The 16,537-nt window shown below is 43.0% G+C and overlaps 1 protein-coding gene across 1 annotated transcript in view; it reads right to left on the reverse strand.

Annotated features, from left to right (window-relative positions):
• desi2 (desumoylating isopeptidase 2) overlaps nt 1-14,746 on the reverse strand; it is a 44,436-nt gene extending 29,690 nt beyond the window's left edge. The window contains exon 1 of the mRNA XM_021576341.3: nt 14,416-14,746. Coding sequence (XP_021432016.1) covers nt 14,416-14,463 — 48 coding nt within the window. The 5' untranslated portion in view covers nt 14,464-14,746. The remainder of the gene's footprint in view (nt 1-14,415) is intronic.
• Nucleotides 14,747-16,537: the final 1,791 nt, after the last annotated feature.

A 16,537-nucleotide genomic window follows, 5' to 3' on the forward strand; every position in this document is an offset into this window, starting at 1 on the left:
TTGTAGGTATGACATGCCAGCAACAAATGCTGACACGACACAACAAAGTATATCAGACCAAATTATGGAAGACAAGAATTGTACTTTTGAATTCTATCAATGACAAGCCACCGGGGTCTGACAATCTGGGTGGAAAATTACTGAGGATAACGGCGGACGATATTTCCACATCTTCAATTTATGCCTACTAGAAAGTGTGTGCCCTCAGGCCTGGAGGGAAGCTAAAGTCATACCGCTACCTAAGGACACTGAAATGACTGCAACACTTAACAAAGAGCTGCAGTGAGTTTCGGCATGGGAAGCAAGGAATAAGTTAGTCATACATATTTCCATAACTAATAGCATTGTATTTGGGACAAAACATTTACTAAACCCTAAACCTCAACTACATCTTGTAATGAATAATGTGGAAATTTAGCAAGTTGAGGTGACTAAACTGCTTGGAGTAACCCTGGATTGTAAACTGTTACGGTCAAAACATAGTGATACAACAGTAGCAAAGATGGGGAGAAGTCTGTCCATAATAAAGAGCTGCTCTGCCTTCTTAACAACACCATCAACAAGGCAGGTCCTACAGGGCCTAGTTTTGTCACACCTAGACTACTGTTCAGTATTATTTTTCTTTTCACCATTATTTAACCAGGTATGCCAGTTGAGAACAAGTTCTCATTGACAATTGCGACCTGGCCAAGATAAAGCAAAGCAGTGCGACAAACAACAGGGTTACACATGGGATAAACAAACAGTCAATAACACAATATAAAAATCTGTATACAGTGTGTGCAAATGAAGTAAAGAGGTAAGGCATTAAATAGAACATTAGTGTCGAAGTAATCATAATTTAGCAAATTACACTGGAATGATACATGTGCAGATGAGGATGTGCAAGTAGGAATACTGGTGTGCAAAAGATCAGAAAAACAAATATGGGGATGTTGATGATTGTTGGTTGGATGGGCTATTTACAGATGGGCTGTGTACAGCTGCAGCGATCGGTAAACTGCTCTGACAGCTGACGCTTAAAGTTAGTGAGGGAGATGTAAGTCTCCAACTTCAGTGATTTTTGCAATTTGTTCCAGTCATTGGCAGCAGAGAACTGGAAGGAAAAACGGCCAAAGGTGGAGTTGGCTTTGGGGATGACCAGTGAAATATACCTGCTGGAGCGCGTGCTACGGGTGGGTGTTGCAATGATGACCAGTGAGCTGAGAAAAGGCAGAGGTATACCTAGCAAAGACTTAGATGACCTGGAGCCAGTGGGTTTGGCTATGAGTATGTAGCGAGGACCAGCCAACAAGAGCATACAGGTCGCAGTGGTGGGTAGTATATGGGGCTTTGGTGACAAAACAGATGGCACTGTGATAGACTACATCCAATTTGCGGAGTAGTGTTGGAAGTCAAAGTCAAGGATCGGTAGGATAGTCAGTTTTACGAGGGTAAACTTGGCAGCATGAGTGAAGGAGACTTTGTTGCGAAATAGGAAGCCGATTCTAGATTTAACTTTGGATTGGAGATGCTTAATGTGAGTCTGGAAGGAGAGTTTACAGTCTAACCAGACACCTATGTATTTGTAGTTGTCCACATATTCTAAGTCAGAACCGTCCAGAGTAGTGATGCTAGTCGGGCAGGCGGGTGCAGACAGCGATCGGTTGAAGAACATGCATTTCGTTTTACTAGCATATAAGAGCAGTTGGAGGCCACGGAAGGAGTGTTATATGGCATTGAAGCTAGTTTGGAGGTTTGAGAACACAGTGTCCAAAGAAGGGTCAGATGTATACAGAAGGGTGTCATCTGCGTATTGGTGGAGCAAAGAAACACCCGCAGCAAGAGCGACATCATTGATGTATACAGAGAAGAGAGTGGGCCCGAGATTTGCACCCTGTGGGACCCCCATAGAGACTGCCAGAGGTCCGGACAACAGGCCCTCCGATTTGACACACTGAACTCAATCTGAGAAGTAGTTTGTGAACCAGGCGAGGCAGTCACTAGAGAAACCAAGGCTGTTGAGTCTGCCGATAAGAATGCGGTGATTGACAGAGTCGAAAGCCTTGGCCAGGTCGATGAAGACAGCTGCACAGTACTTTAATTTATCGATGGTGGTTATGATATCGTTTAGCAGCTTGAGCGTGGCTGAGGAGCACCCGTAACCAGCTCGGAAACCAGATTGAATAGCGGAGAATATACGGTAGGAATCGAAATGGTCGGTGATATGTTTGTTCACTTGGCTTTCAAAGACTTTAGAAAGGCAGGGCAGAATGGATATACAGTTTAAGTTGGAAGTTGACATGAAGTTAGGGTGGAGTCATTAAAACTCGTTTTTTCAACCACTCCACAAATTTCTTGTTAATATGGCTGGGGGGCAGTATTGAGTAGCTTGGATGAATAAGGTGCCCAGAGTAAACTGCCTGCTCCTCAGTCCCAGTTCCTAATATATGCATTGTTGGTATATTTGGATAGAAAACACACTGAAGTTTCTAAAACTGTTAGAATGATGTCTGTGAGTATAACAGAACTCATATGGCAGGCAAAAACCTGAGAAAAAATCCAACCAGGAAGTGGGAAATCTGAGGTTGGTCGATTTTCAACTCAGCCCCTATTCAAGTTACAGTGGGATATTGGTCATGTTGCACTTCCTAAGGCTTCCACTAGATGTCAACAGTCTTTAGAAACTTGTTTGAGGCTTCTACTATGAAGGGGGGCTGAATGAGAGGGGAATGAGTCAGAGGTCTGCCAGCAGCTGGTCACGCGCATTTCATATAAGAGGTATCTCCCGTTCCTTTGCTTTTCTGAAGACAAAGAAATTCTCCGGTTGGAATATTATTGAAGATTTATGTTAAAAACATCCTAAAGATTGATTCCATACATCGTTTGACAAGTTTCTACGGACTGTCACGGAACTATTTGAAGTTTTGTCTGCAACTAGTGAACGCACTTCGTGAGTTTTGATTTGTTTCCCAAACACGCTAACAAAAGTAGCTATTTGGACATAAATTATGGACATTATCGAGCAAATCAAACATTTATTGTATAACTGAGATTCCTGGGAGTGCATTCTGATGAAGATCATCAAAGGTAAGTGAATATTTATAATGTTATTTCTGACTTCTGTTGACTCCAACATGGCAGATATATGTATGCGTTTGTCTGGGCGCCGTACTCAGATTATTGCATGGTTTGCTTTTTCCGTAAAGCTTTTTGAAATCTGACACAGCGGTTGCATTAACAAACCCTAGTTTTGGCAAGTCGGTTAGGAAATCTACTTTGTGCATGACACGTAATTTTTCCAACAATTATTTACAGACAGATTAGTTAACTTATAATTCATTGTATCACAATTCCAGTTGATCAGAAGTTTACATACACTAAGTTGACTGTGCCTTTAAATAACTTGGGAAATTCCAGAAACAGATTTCATGGCTTTAGAAGCTTCTGATAGGCTAATTCACATAATTTGAGTCAATTGGAGGTGTACCTGTGGATGTATTTCAAGGCCTACCTTCAAACTCAGTGCCTCTTTGCTTGACATCATGGGAAAACGCAGCAGTCATACTGTTCAGGAAGGAGATGCGTTCTGTCTACTAGAGATTAATGTATTTTGGTGCAAAAGTGCAAATTAATCCAAGAACAACAGCAAAGAACCTTGTGAAGATGCTATAGGAAACAGGTGCAAACATATCTATATCCACAGTAAAATGAGTCCTATATAACATAAAAGGCCGCTCAGCAAGGAAGAAGCCACTGTTCCAAAAACCGCCATAAAAAAGCCAGACTACGGTTTGCAACTGCACCTGGGGACAAGGATCGTACTACTTCTTGTAGAAATGTCCTCTGGTCTGATTAAACAAAAATAGAACTGTTTGGCCATAATGACCATCGTTATGTTTGGAGGAAAAAGGGGGATGCTTGTAAGCCGAAGAACACCATCCGAATTGTGAAGCACGAGGGTGGCAGCATCATGTTGTGGGGGTGCTTTGCTGCAGGAGAGACTGGTGCACTTCACAAAATAGATGACATCATGAGGACGAAAATTATGTGGATATATTGAAGCAACAGTCACGAAGTTAAAGCTTGGTTGCAAATGGATCTTCCAAATGGACATACTTCCAAGGTTGTGGCAAAATGGCTTAAGGACAACAAAGTCAAGGTATTTGAGTGGCCATCAAAGCCCTGACCTCAATCCCATAGAACATGTGTGGGCAGAACAGAAAAAAAAGCGTGTGTGAGCAAGGAGGCCTACAAACCTGACTCAGTTACACCAGCTCTGTCAGGAGGAATGGGCCAAAATACACCCAATTTATTGTGGGAAGCTTGTGGAAGGCTACCCAAAACATTTGACCCAAGTTAAACCATTTAGAATGCAATGCTACCAAATACTAATTGAGTGTATGTAAACTTCTGACCCACTGGGAATGTGATGAAAGAAATAAAAGCTGAAATAAATCACTCTACTATTATTCTGAATTTCACATTCCTAATTTTTACAAGGATTAAATGTCAGGAATTGTGAAAAACTGAGTTTAAATGTATATGGCTAAGGTGTATGTAAACTTCAACCGTAGGTCTGTAACAGTTTGGGTCTAGAGTGTCTCCTCCTTTGAAGAGGGGGATGACCACGGCCGAGTTCCAATCTGTAGGAATCTCAGACCATACGAAAGAGAGGTTGAACAGACTAGTAATAGGGGTTGCAAGAATGGCAGCAGATAATTTTTGGAAGAGAGGGTCCAGATTGTCTAGCCCAGCTGATTTGTAGGGATCCATCAGCTATCTGGATTTGGGTGACAGAGAAGCAGGGGAGTGGGGGGCTTGGGGAAGTTACTGAGGGGGGGTGCAGAGCTGTTGGCCGGGGTTAGGGTAGCCAGGTGGAAAGCATGGCCAGCCGTAGAGAAATGCTTATTGAGATTCTCGATTATCGTAGATTTATCAGTGGTGACAGTGTTTCCTAGTCTCAGTGCAGTGGGAAGCTGGGAGAAGGTGCTCTTATTCTTCAGGGATTATACAGTGCCCCAAAACCTTTTGGAATTTGTGCTACAGGATACAAATCTGTTTTAAAAAGCTAGTTTTTGCTTTCCGAACTGACTGCGTATATTGGTTCCCGACTTCCCTGAAAAGTTGCATATCGCGGGGACTATTCAATGCTAATGCAGTACGCCGCAGGATGATCTTGTGCTGATCAAGGGCAGTAAAGTCTGGAGTGAACCAAGGGCTATATCTGTTCTTAGTTCTACATTTTTTGAATGGGGCACCTTTATGAAGGTGTAGGCTATATTACATGGATTTAGACTTTTTCCAAAGGTCTTCATCAGTGGCTTGTAGGTTGTGTGTGGAAGCTAGGAGATGCTAAATGTGTTTGTTAATTAACAGTTCATTACAGGTTAATTAATTGACAATCACCGGCTGGCTTCATTTTGTGACCGCCACACCTGTAGTAAATTCAATTGATTGGACATGACTTGGAAAGGCACACACACCTGTCTACATAAGGTCTCACAGTTGACAGTGCATGTCAGAGCAAAAACCAAGCCGTGAGGTTGAAGGAATTGTCCGTAGAGCTCCTAGACAGGATTGTGTCGAGATCTAGGGAAGGGTACCAAAACATTTCTGTAGCATTAAAGGTCCCCAAGAAGTGGCCTCCATCATTCTTAAATGGAAGAAATTTGGAACCACCAGGATCTTCCAGAGCTGGCCGCCTTGCCAAACTGAGCAATCGGGGGAGAAGGGCCTTGGTCAGGGAAGTGCCCAAGAACCCGATGGTCATTAACAGAACTCCTCTGTGGAGATGGGAGAATCTTCCAGAAGGACAACCATGTCTGCAGCACTCCACGAACCAGGCCTTTATGGTAGAAGGGCCAGACGGAAGACACTCCTCAGTAAATGGCACATGACAGCCCGCTTGGAGTTTGCCAAAAGGCACCTAAGGGACTCTCAGTCTATGAGAAAAAAGATTCTCTAGTCTGATGAAACCAAGATTTAAATATTTGGCCCGAATGCCAAGAGTCACGCCTGAAGGAAACCTGGCACCGTCCCTATGGTGAGGCATGTATGGCGGAAGTATCATGCGGTGGGGTTATTTTTCAACGGCAGAGACTGGGAGACTATTCAGGATCGAGAGAAAGATGAACAGAGCAATGTACAGAGAGCTCCTTGATGAAAACCTGCTCCAAAGCGCTCAGGACCTCATACTGGGGCAAAGGTTCACCTTCCAACAGGACAACGACCCTAGCACACAGCCAAGACAATGCAGGAGTGTCTTCGGAAGTCTCTGAATGTCCTTGAGTGGGCTAGCCAGTGTCCGGACTTGAACCCAATCGAACATCTCTGAAAATAGCTGTGCAGTGACGCTCCCCAGCCAACCTGACAGAGCTTGAGAGGATCTGCAGAGAAAAATGGGAGAAACTCATACCCAAGAAGAGATGTCTACGGCATGTTGCGCGGAACTGGTGGCTCTACAGTGAAATAAAACAATAATAACTAACCGAAACAGCAGTAGACAAGGCATATTGACATTAGAGAGAGGCATAAAGCAATTGGTATTGGTAGGGAGCGCTAAAACAACAACGGGTAAATGGCAATGAATGGGCAGAGGGGGTCAATTAGGTAGACACAGGGCCTGAGTTTGAGGCTGTGGCCGACAGATAAACAAAGAGGTACAGTAAATCAATAAACAAAAAGAGGTACAGTAACTCAATTGGGTCTGGGTAACCTGATTTTGACTCAATTTGTGTTCTTTCAGGAAAGGCCAATAGCTGTTAGAGTCAATTTGGGTTGTGGGTAGAGGTGGAGAACTGAATTGATCTTTCAGTCATCTCATTTCTGCTATGAGATTTCTGAGAAATGCAAAGGGCATCACAAGAGTCTCTCCTTCCCTGTATTTCAGGGGGAAAGGCTGATGACCACGGCAGCTTTCCAATCTTTAGGGATCTCGGACAATGCAAAAGAGGTTGAACAGACTGGTAATAGGGGTTGCAACAATGGCGGCGGATAATTTTAGAAAGAGAGAGAAGGTTCAGGTTGTCTAGCCCAGCTGATTTGTACGGTTCCAGGTTTTGCAGCTCTTTCAGAACATCTATCTGGATTTGGGTAAAGGAGAAGCTGGGAAGGCTTGGGCAAGTAGCTGCTGGTGGTGTGGAGTTGTTGGCCGGGGTTGAGGTAGCCAGGAGGAAAGCATGGCCAGCTTGGCAGTTCTATCTTGACGGAAAATGTTGTAGTTGGGGATGGAAATCTCTGAATTTTTGGTGGCCTTCCTAAGCCAGGATTCAGACACGGCAAGGACATCAGGGTTGGCGGAGTGTGCTAAAGCAGTGAGTAAAACAAACTTAGGCTGAGGCTTCTGATGTTAACATGCATAGAACCAAGGCTTTTTCAGTTACAGAAGTCAACAAATGAGAGTGCCTGGGGACACGCAGGGCCTGGATTAACCTCCACATCTCCCGAGGAACAGAGGAGGAGTAGGATGAGGGTACGGCTAAAGGCTATCAAAACTGGTCATCTAGTGCGTTGGGGACAGAGAATAAAAGGAGCAGATTTATAAGCGTGGTAGAATAGATTCAGGGCATAATGTACAGGCAGGGGTATGGTGGGGTGCGGGTACAGTGGAGGTAAACCCAGGCATTGAGTGATAGAGGTTGCATCTCTGGACGCGCTAGTTATGCTGGGTGAGGTCACCGCATGTGTGGGAGGTGGGACAAAAGAGGTATCTTCTGAGGCATGTTGAGTGGGACTAGGGGCGCCGCAGTAAACTAAAACAATGATAACTTCCTAAACAACCGTAGACAAGGCATATTGACATTTGAGAGAGACAAAGCAATCACAAGTATTGATTGGGAGAGCTAGCTAAGACAACGGGTAAGACAACAACTAATCAGCAAAGACAACAACAGGTAAAATGACGATGGATGGGCAGAGAATGTCGGTTAACTACACACAGGGCCTGAGTTCGAGGCTGGGGCCGACAGATAAACAAAAAATAAAACAAAATGGAGAACCGTGATTAATTAACCGTCCAGCAGGCATCAGCTATGTAGCCAAGTGATCATAGGTTCCAGTGAACAGCAATAGATAAAACAGGGAAGTCGTTACTATGCTAGCAAGCGGGAGACACAGCGTTTAAAGTTAGCAGGCCAGGGCAAGTAAAAGTGTCTGCTCCGACATCCGGCAAAGGCCGGTTGAGGGCACAGCGGATGGAGTTACGGCGGCAGACCAGTCGTGATGGTACGGCGGGGCGCCGTGTTGACAAAGGGTCCAGGCCAGATGGAGAACGAGGTATTGTAGTTATTTCGCTTGCTAGCCGGGAGATGCGCCTGGCTCGCGGCTAACTGGTGCTACCTTCGGGACAGGGGTGTTAGCCGCATTAGCCACAAGGTAGCAGCTAGCTAGCAGCGATGATCCGATGCAAAGTTCCCGATTTCGCAACTAAACCTCCTTCAGTCGCACTGCCAAACATAGTCAGTTTTACGAGGGTATCTTACCGATCCTTGACTTCGGCGATGTCATTTATAAAATAGCCTCCAACACTCTACTCAGCAAATTGGATGTAGTCTATCACAGTGCCATCCATTTAGTCACTAAAGCCCCATATACTAACCACCACTGCGACCTGTATGCTCTCTTTGGCTGGCCCTCACTACATATTCGTCGCCAAACCCACCGACTCCAGGTCATCGATAAGTCTTTGCTAGGTATAGGTAGGTATTTGCCTTATCTCAGCTCACTGGTCACCATAGCAACACCCACCTGTAGCACGTGCTCCAGCAGGTATATTTCTCTGGACATCCCCAAAGCCAACACCTGCTTTGGCCACCTTTCCTTCCAGTTCTCTGCTGCCAATGACTGGAACGAATTGCAAAAGTCACTGAAGCTGGAGACTTACATCTACCTCACTAACTATAAGCATCAGCTGTCAGAGCAGCTTACCGATCACTGCACTTGTACACAGCCCATCTGTAAATAGCCCACCCAACTACCTCCTCCCCATAGTTATTTGTTGCTGTTTTGCACCCTAGTATCTCTACTTGCACATCATCATCTCCACATCTGTCACCCCAGTTGTAATGCTAAATTGTAATTATTTCGCCACTATGGCCTATTTATTGCCTTTCTACATTTGCACACACTGTATATAAATTGTTCTATTGTGTTATTGACTGTACATTTATTTATCCCATGTGTAACTGTTGTCTTTGTCGCACTGCTTTGATTTATCTTGGCTAGGTCGCAGTTGTAAATGAGAACTTGTTCTCAACTGGCCTACATGGTTAAATAAAGGTGAAATACATTTTTCCCCCAAAAAAATTCAAGCCCTTTACCAACAATGCAGTTAAGAGCAAAAAAATGTATAAATGATAATAATTAAAGAGCAGCAATAAAATAACAGTAGCGAGGCTATATACAGGGGGTACCGGTACAGAGTCAATGTACGAGGGCACAGTCATCTCATTACAGGAATACTTTGGGGAGAAAAAAACAGATGGCTATAAATGTATCACTCAGATTTCCAAGTTCAGACCATAGCATTGGAAATAGACTAAAATAGCACAGACGCTTTCATATGCAGCAACACCTAGAAGGGAACAACGCAAAACAGAAGCGGTTGCTACAGCTGAGGGCATACACACTACACTAACACCTTCTCCTCCTCAGCTTTGAATCCCTCTGACCCCAATTACTTTAAAGCTTATTAAAGGCATCCTTCAAAGTGCAGAGAGAGGTTGGCCTCCCAGCTCTGTGATTATGAGCAGGCCTGTCTGGCACTGTTCTAATGTGATTCTAAGTGGAGCTGGAGAGCTCTGTCTATCCAGGGGAAAGGTCCTCAGACTCCCAACGCTGAATAAACTAGTCTGGCTGAAGCTGCTATCATTAAGGAGGCAGGGAGATTTCCTAGCAAAAACAAATTGCAAGCCTATTTTACTTTTTGCATTCAATACATGGCTGGATAACGGGGAAAAAAAGATCCCAAGTCAACCCATATCCGCCTCAGGATAGCAGCCAGACATCCCCTGTGATTATCTGGTAGTACATGCGATATGAACACGTTTCCAGAATTCTTTGAGACACTGCAATGCAAAAAATGGACAGTGTGAAATCGCTCTCCTCGGCTAGTCCTAATCCTAATACCAGCTCATCTTGACAAGGCAAATGGTATCACCACGAACAGGTGGTGCACAGTATAATTTCCTAATTAACCAATGTTGCAAAAACACTCAGCTCTCCAAGGGAAATCCAGTTATGCAGGAGATATGATATGCACTGGAGTTTCATCACTCTTTATTTGATCAACCACTGTACACTAATTGGGGGAGTCAATGAATGAATCATCGAGCGAGCCTATCTTAAAACAGCATCAGTGTCTTAACCATCAGTCTGAGTCACACAACAACCTCTCAGTATTGTGTTCATGAAATGATCCGTGTGAAAACTGTAGGAGGGGAAGGAAGAAAAACACCAGACTAAAGCTGCGAGAGAGCTACTTAATGCTCAGTAGCAATGCAATTTCTCTTGATTTTGAAAATGTGTCATCCATAGTCCACGGATAATGTAAAGTATGCTTACAGTGCATGCATAAATTAAAAAGCATCAATGAGACAAAGGAAAGACTGATTCCCCTCAATGAAGGCTCATTTCTGCAGCAGCCATTGAAGGAATAACAGAGTCTGATTCCATTAGGACTAGGATGTAGGAGCTCATCCCCCTCAGGACACATGAAAAGACCCTTTTTCCCCTGTGCTGCTGCTTTCCTCCTGATGGGAGCCTGCAGGAGCAATGAAACTCCTGTCAGATAGATCTAAAGCAGAGAAAGGAGACCGCAACAACCCAAATCTGCAAATAGCAACAGCTGACATGCTGCTCCTAGTCAAACAAGCCCTGGGCTTTCCCCAGATCTGATTGAGATATACCTCCCTGGCTTGGTTTCTCTGTGAAAGGGAAGGCAATATGGATAGAGTGGGGTGAGATGAATCACAAGGGAGGAGAGGAATCAGGCATCCAGACACTGGCTTGATGTGAGAATGTATGTTGAGGTTTCTCCTGTTCGTTTCCTAAATGTACATGTACCCCCCATTGTTATTTGATTGAAGGACAGAGGGGTTTGTTGCTTTGAGAGTGCACTTTTTTCCCCATAGGATGTTGGGTTATGGTGGCTATAAATCTCCCCTGGGAAGATTCTTCATGTAGACCGAAGAATCTGCTGGAATGGGTCACTGTTTATATGGACGTATCAGGATTGGGAGAAGGCTGAGTTTCCTTTTGCGACGGTGGAGACTTCCCAAACGCCGGAACCTTCAATTTGTAACACGTATAGACCCAGAAGTAAATCTTGTAGCTGAACAAATTAAGCAAGATTTTACTTTTGAGATTAAGGTGGCTATCATCTGCTGGAAATGGCTTTATTACAGCCTACTTTAAGAGAACTCAGTTTCAACACTGAATCACGTTAGGGATTCTCCTGAACTTTATGTTGGCTCGCTTAAAAATTTCTGTCATTGCCCTTTCTCTTCTCCTTCCAGGTCACAAAATAAACCAACAGGCTATATGGCAATAGCCTATATAGAATCAGGCCTAAATGAGCTCATGATAATCACAACCTACCTCACCAACAAAAAACAAAAAAATCCATCCAAATTACCTTTGTGATTTTCTCGACTTGCTCCTATTGTAATTCTGCCTCATAGCGAAAGGAGCCTCACGATGGTAGAACATTTTGAATCCGGTGAGTTCCAAGAATCTCATAATGAGGTAGGCTACTACTGAGTACTAACAAGGCTGGCTCAGCTGGACACATGCTTTTACTGAGCAAGTGAAATCAATACCATTAGATGTCTTCAGGCTACCTACCCCCACTAAGGTTACCACATTTGCTGTGTCCAAGCTTCAGTCAGGCCAATGTCAATGAGCTAATAAAGGGTGTGGAATGTGGATACAGCAGGATGGGTATACAAGATGCTCAAGTAGGCTACAGATCTTTAATTGGCAAATAGTTAATGAAAAGGAGGATTAATAAACTGAAAACCAATCAGAAGTATGGACAGTAGAATTGTGGTCCAACATAATGATCATCCCCTCAGTTGGATAGGCGACCGTGTTTGTGTGTGTGTGCCATACATGGCTGGACAGCAGGATACACACACACACACACACACGAGGAGGAGGTATGACAGTGTCCATTCATGGACATTGGCCAGTCATGTGAAAGAAGAGATGCTGTCACTGTCCAGAGATGGCTAATGGCCAACCATGCAGGAGAGAGAGGACCTCTTACCATGCCTTCTGTGGCTAGCATGACAGATTGTAGACCTCACCCCTGGCAGTGCTGACAATGTGCACTCACAAAGACAGGCATTCCATCAGCAGCCTCTAAGAGCAAGATCCAATAAAATAGAGCGAATAACTTATGGAGCTTGTACCTTGTGGCAAACACAAGCAAAGCCAAATATGAAAAGGCTTTGTCTTTTTTTACATGTCCAATTCGAATAGAAAATATTTGGGGTTCTATTCAATCCGTAACACAGAAATTCAGCTTTACAGCATGATTGAAATTTAGAGGCCAAGTTCCCACGTTAGGGGAGACTGTATTCACAGTAAATTCTGCAGATGTCACCTAAATCGGAAATTACATTAAAATTCAGTGATACAAATTTAATAGAGCCCTTTAGGCTGTTTCAATGTGGAACCTAATCTTTAAACTATAGCCATAAAGCCCATTGCTGTTAGTGCAAGTGAGTGATATAGGCTATCATACAAAAGGGAATCGACACTAAAATATCCTCTAAATAGATCAGAGGACATTTAATGCAAATACTGTACAACTATAAAACTGTAGGATAAGCTGAACCAGCCTATGCATACAAGACTAACTTGGCCGCTTAGACAGTCCTGTACCAAACTCATTCAGTGTCAGTTTACATCTCATCAACAACAGGACAGGTGGTGTCAAGCAGCAGCCATCTAAAACACTGCATTCAGTCAGCCTATTTTAAAAGCATGGTAAATCCATTCAGTCCAGTCAATGTGCAGACATCAAGACTGGGAGACAAGGTTAACAAGAAATGTCACACAGCAACATAAATCCACCATTGAAACAAGACACAAACACCAGCAAACATAAATTATTAAAGTTCCAAAACACCCAACACCTACATTTTTTTCCACTTGGTTGTCATCCACAGCTATGATACTCAAGCCAGAATGCAATTTACCAATCTAACAAGCACCATGCTTGGTCCAGTACTTTGGGTCAGCTGAAAGGTTAAACAGGACTGGAGAAGTCTGAAATACAACCTTTCCAGCAAACCAGAGCTATGGAACCTAGAACACGGGAGCTATTGAGTTAGACTGGGAGGAAAGAGGAGGTGACACTCCAAAAACATTGGTCATTGACCGATTGTGACAAGGAGCTTTTTTTATTTATTAATTACTTTATTGTTCTGAGGACCTTTGCACTCTTCCAATAGTAGTACTATCATAACCAAGTCCCGATTCAATTGCTTTAGGATGAACATTGTGAGGTGTAAAGATCATTCACATCAACCATCTGACAGACCGAGAATTACTGGGCAAATATTTTACTAATAATAATTTGGTATCCTTTAGACACAGTATTGAACTGTATTAACATATTCCTGTCATTAAATCAAACAGACAACTACAGCAATTAGAATGTTGTGGCTTAATACATTTAAACACCGGACCACATTGGATTAGACCTAAAAGTCAAATACTTTTTTGTTGCTACACTGTGGGTAATGTTTTACCCATAGTCTGCTTAACAGGGCCTAGGCTAATCAGGGTCAGTCAGCAGCAGATTTGGAGAGAAACACACATCTCGCACAGCTCCTAATATGGAAATTCAACTTAAATAGTTCATTCACAGGATAACAAGACAACTTGTTCATTATTCATTATTCAATGCATGCCATTTATATACATGTGCTTTCAATCAGACAGGTAATTATTTATATAATGTAGTAAAGTACACAAATATAATTTTTTTAACATTTTGGTCACTCTTAGTAACGTCAGTAAACGAATTTGGAAGATGTGAGTCCAAAATCTGGTTTCCCACCAACGGCAGATTTTGATTTAGACAAATTTACAAAACAGATGCCCCGGGGACAAACATCCTGATCCTGGCTGGCAGCCTAACTAAACCGTTAGTTTGGGGGTTAACATTTCCATAGCCATACAGCAGCCATAGTTCAGGGCTCTTCCAATGCTCCATCCTCAGTTTCAGACACGAATCTTGTTAGCTAGCTGGAGAGCTAGCTGGAGAGCTAGCTCACTTTATAGCTAACTAACGCGTTAGCTCGCCAATTAAATCACGTTACCGAGTTAGTAATAGATGCGAGTTAGTGTATTCTGGTAAGTGTGTTCTTAAAATGTACCGTATGCGATTAATGAAAATGATACATTTACCTACACACAACTTACCATATCATAGACGTTCAAAATTATCGGCTCGTTTGCCATTACTGGCATCAGGAATTTCTTCGGATCCTGGTGCACTTTCGCCAGTTTGCTTCGATCCACACACCCTCTTCTAGTTAACTAGTAATCTTTTTTCTGTAGTTAGCTTGCTAACTACTTGACTTAGTTAATCGTACTAACAGGCAAATTAAACATTCAGTTCACCACAAGAGCCCCGCATCCGAAAGCTTTGTCCAATTTTCTCCATAAGCAAACAGCTGTGCACGGCAGTCGACTAGCTGGCAGGCTAGCTACTGGAGACAGTTCGCGATGAAAGGGAGTCGTTAGCGAAAGTGAATATTTTCTGCGTGAAATTGCCATTCAGACACCAAAATGACATTTCTTCTAATAAACCCAAATCATGTGAACTACTTTCCAAGTTGAATTTTTTTCCCCCACAAAAATATCCAACTGAAAATCGACTGTATTCTCAGGTAACGGGTGGCCACTGCTGTGCTGTTTCGAACGATACATCGACAGTCGTTTAGTCAACCTGGAAATCGCTGATGAGATTGACAGGATCGGCTATCCATTACTCAACCTAACATTTATAAATACAACATTTTATGAAGCCTCAGAGAAATGTTATCAAATTGCTATTGCTTTAAATGAGCCAGCTAATCTAGCAAAATCGTCATGAAAATTGAAGGTTATACATAACTACCCAGCCTTGGTTTATATTCTCCTTGGTTTATTATCAATTATTTTAAAGAGTACTCATATACCAAGAAATAAAGATACAAAAGGTTCAACATTACTTTTAGGATTGGTTCTTAAACATCAGTCTTTAGGCAAACTCCAAGCGAGCTGTCATGTGCCTTTTACTGGAGAGTGGCTTCCTTCTGGCCACTCTACCATAAAGGCCTGATTGGTGGAGTGCTGTAGAGATGGTTATCCTTCTGGAAGGTTCTACCATCTCTACAGAGGAACTCTAGAGCTCAGTCAGAGTAACCATAAGGTTCTTGGTCACCTTCCTGACCAAGGCCCTTCTCCCCCGATTGCTCAATTTGGCCTGGCGACCAGCTCTAGGAAAAGTATTGGTGTTTCAAAACTTCCTCCATTTAAGAATGATGGAGGCCACTGAGTTCGTTTATTTTTGTTAACCTTTATTTAACTTTGCAAGTCAGTTAAGAACAAATTCTTATTTACAATGATGGCCTACCAAAAGGCCTTCTTGGGGACCTTCAATGCTGCCGAAATGTTTTGGGACCCTTCCCCAGATCTGTGCCGACACAATCCTGTCTCTGAGCTCTACGGACAATTCCTTCAACCACCTGGCTTGGTTTTTACTCTGACATGCACTGTCAACTGTGGGACCTTGTAAGACAAGTGTGTGCCTTTCCAAATCATGTCCAATAAATTTAATTTACCACTACTGGACTCCAATCAAGTTGTAGAAACATCTCAGGATGATCAATGGAAACAGGATGCACCTGAGCTCAATTTCGAGTCTTTATAGCAAGGGGTCTGAATACTTATGTAAATAAGGTATTTCTGTTATTTGTTTTTTTATAAATGTGCTAAAATTTCTAAAACCTTGTTTTCTCTTTGTTGTTATGGGGTAATGTGTAGATTTCTGAGGATTTTTATTTATTTAAACCATTTTAGAAAAAGGCTGTAACGTAACAAAATGTGGAAAAAGGGGTTTGAATACTTTCCAGTAATGCATTCTAGTTGCCAGCTGATTCCTGAAAATAGTCACATAGACAGTAACTATAGAATAGCATAGAGTGAGAATAAGGTAAAAGCCATACATGCATGTATATTGAACAAAAATATAAATGCAACATCCAACAATTAACGATTTTACTGCGCTGCCATGGTTGGGCCTGGGAGGGCATAGTCCCACCCATTTGGGAGCCAGGCCCAGCCAATCAGAATAAGTTTTTCCCCACAAAAGGGCTTTATTACAGACAGAAATATTCCTCAGTTCCCTTTTTTCCCCTCCCCTATTTCGATCTTGTCTCATCGCTGCAACTCCCAAACGGGGTCGGGAGGCGAAGGTCCTCCGAAACATGACCCACCAAACCTCACTTCCCGCCCGCTTAACTAAGAAGCCAACCACACCAATGTGTCGAAGGAAACA

This window comes from Oncorhynchus mykiss, chromosome 20, assembly GCF_057628025.1.
Source record: "Oncorhynchus mykiss isolate SJ-2025 chromosome 20, ASM5762802v1, whole genome shotgun sequence".
Taxonomy (NCBI): domain Eukaryota; kingdom Metazoa; phylum Chordata; class Actinopteri; order Salmoniformes; family Salmonidae; genus Oncorhynchus; species Oncorhynchus mykiss.